Source organism: Gavialis gangeticus, unplaced genomic scaffold (assembly GCF_001723915.1).
Source record: "Gavialis gangeticus isolate Ggan-Ray unplaced genomic scaffold, GavGan_comp1, whole genome shotgun sequence".
Taxonomy (NCBI): Eukaryota; Metazoa; Chordata; order Crocodylia; family Gavialidae; genus Gavialis; species Gavialis gangeticus.
The window spans coordinates 157,718,390-157,720,471 of record NW_017729025.1 but is presented as its reverse complement, the minus strand read 5'-3'; the positions used below and the strand labels follow the sequence as shown (position 1 = coordinate 157,720,471).

The window sequence follows — 2,082 nt, the reverse complement described above, 5'->3', positions numbered from 1 at the left end:
TCCCTAGGTGCAGTACCCTGCACTTGTCAGTATTGAATCAGTTTAAGTCAGTTTGTTCAGCTTTACTTCCAAACCTGTTCTGGGCACTCTCTTCCTGTTCCTATATCTAACTGAACTGGCTTCAATCCATCTGTAAGACTCATAGAAGAGCTCATGTCATTTAGAGATCTGTAAAATGCAACATATAATTCTGTATAAACATTGCATTTATAAGGAGCTGATCCTCATAAAGGCCAGGACATTTCACAGGGTTGGCTGACTGATTTATAAGCAGCAGAGGAGAATGCGTGTGGAGAGGCCTTTGTAAAAATTACTTTTCACAGGATGTTTTTATTGCCTTGATAGCAAACCATTCTTGCTTTGGTAGGTAGCACTCTGGTTACAAAGGGCAAACATTATTATAGTTTATTAATTGTATTGCAGGAACACAACATGACCCCACATGAGATCAAGATCCCATTATAGAAGGCCTCATACAAACACATCGTGAGACCCTGTCCCTGCCCCAAAAAGCTTACAAGATACATAATCAATACAGACAAAGTAGGTGTCAGGTCAGAGGAGGGTTCAGTGCAATTGGTCTATCACTATTAAAAACACCATTAAAGAAGTTAACACAGAGACATTGGGATTACAAATTCTTAGTCTGCAGGTCACAATCACTACAGCTGCCAGGGAATCACAACCATCCTGTCTCTCCTACATTGCTAAGTGGTAGGAGAGGGGGCACAGACAGAATGGAAGACAGATGCCATATGGAAAAGCTAATAATTACAGAACTATGTTAAACATGCAAGACTTCCATCTATTCTGGGTTTATATGGACATTATGAAGCATATAAACTCAACACACAGAGATGTACTCTGTTCAGTGCTGGTGAGACTTCACCTGCAGTACTACATCCAGTTTGGGGCACTACATTTCAAGAAAGATATGGACAAATTAGAAAGAGTCCAGGACAGCAACAAAAATTAACAGATGCCTAGAAAACCTGGCATCTAGAGTAAGGTTGGAAGAACTGAAATTATTTGAAGGACAGAAGACTGAAAGGAGATTTGATAACAGTCTTCAAATTAGAAAAGGACTGTGATAAAAGAAAATTCAGATCAATTGTTCTCTATGTCCAGTGGGAGAGAGGCCAAGAAGTAACAGATTTAAATTGCAATGAGAAAGATTTAGGTTGGATATTAAGCAAAACTTTTAAACCACGAGGGTGGTTGAGCACTAAAATAGGTTACCTACAGAAGTGGTGGATTCTTTGTGACTAGAAGTTTTTAAAGTGTAGGTTAAGCATGGCATGATCCTGTCTTCAGCAGAGGGCTGGACTAGATAACCTGAGTTTATGTTACCTCATTCATTTTGTAACTAGCAAAGTGGTTTTAATAGCAAAGCAGGTAACCAGACCAAAGTATTTTGCATGTTTCTTATTCTATTACAGATTACCTGCAAGAAACCCTTCAAACCACATGAAGCTTCATCATGCACTACTACTTCAGACTGGTTATCTCTAACCACACCCCTTTTGACCTAATATTCGTGCAAAGGAGAAAACCATGTCTCTAACCTGTGTTTGTGGCAAGAACAACATCAGCCTGGGTAAGGACTGTAGTCATAGCAGTTTCTTCTCGCTCCTTCAGCTCCTTCCTCAAGGTCTTTATCTCATTTAGAAAATGGCTTCTCTCTCCCTTGTCCTGAGTCCTTTTGGTCCTGGCCTGCAACATGGAAATCAAAAATTAAAATTAAAAAAACCCAGAGCCTTTGGTCCAGCGGACTTGATCCAACACACTTGCTTCCCTCAGAGCCTTTTAGTGGCCCATTTAATAATCAAAACAGCAGACACTGGCTTAAGTGCAGTTTGGCAGATTCTACTCAATAGCACTCCACTAAAAATAAGACTGCTCTGGGAACCAAATGTAAATGTTTCACTCTCTAGACTATTATGCGAGTAAGGCCTGCAGTATGGAATCTAGAACTTTATGACAACATGATCCATGGCCCAACCTTGATCTGTTCCAGCTAGCACACTTGTGTGTCCCGAAAGGCGTTTTTTCCCCAGTGCAATGTAGCTTCCCATACAGAAC

General features: G+C 40.3%; 1 protein-coding gene across 1 annotated transcript in view; it reads right to left on the bottom strand.

The window, feature by feature from the left end:
* IGHMBP2 (immunoglobulin mu binding protein 2) overlaps positions 1 to 2,082 on the bottom strand; it is a 168,731-nt gene that overhangs the window by 99,136 nt on the left and 67,513 nt on the right. The window contains exon 7 of the mRNA XM_019519850.1: positions 1,566 to 1,713. Coding sequence (XP_019375395.1) covers positions 1,566 to 1,713 — 148 coding nt within the window. The remainder of the gene's footprint in view (positions 1 to 1,565; positions 1,714 to 2,082) is intronic.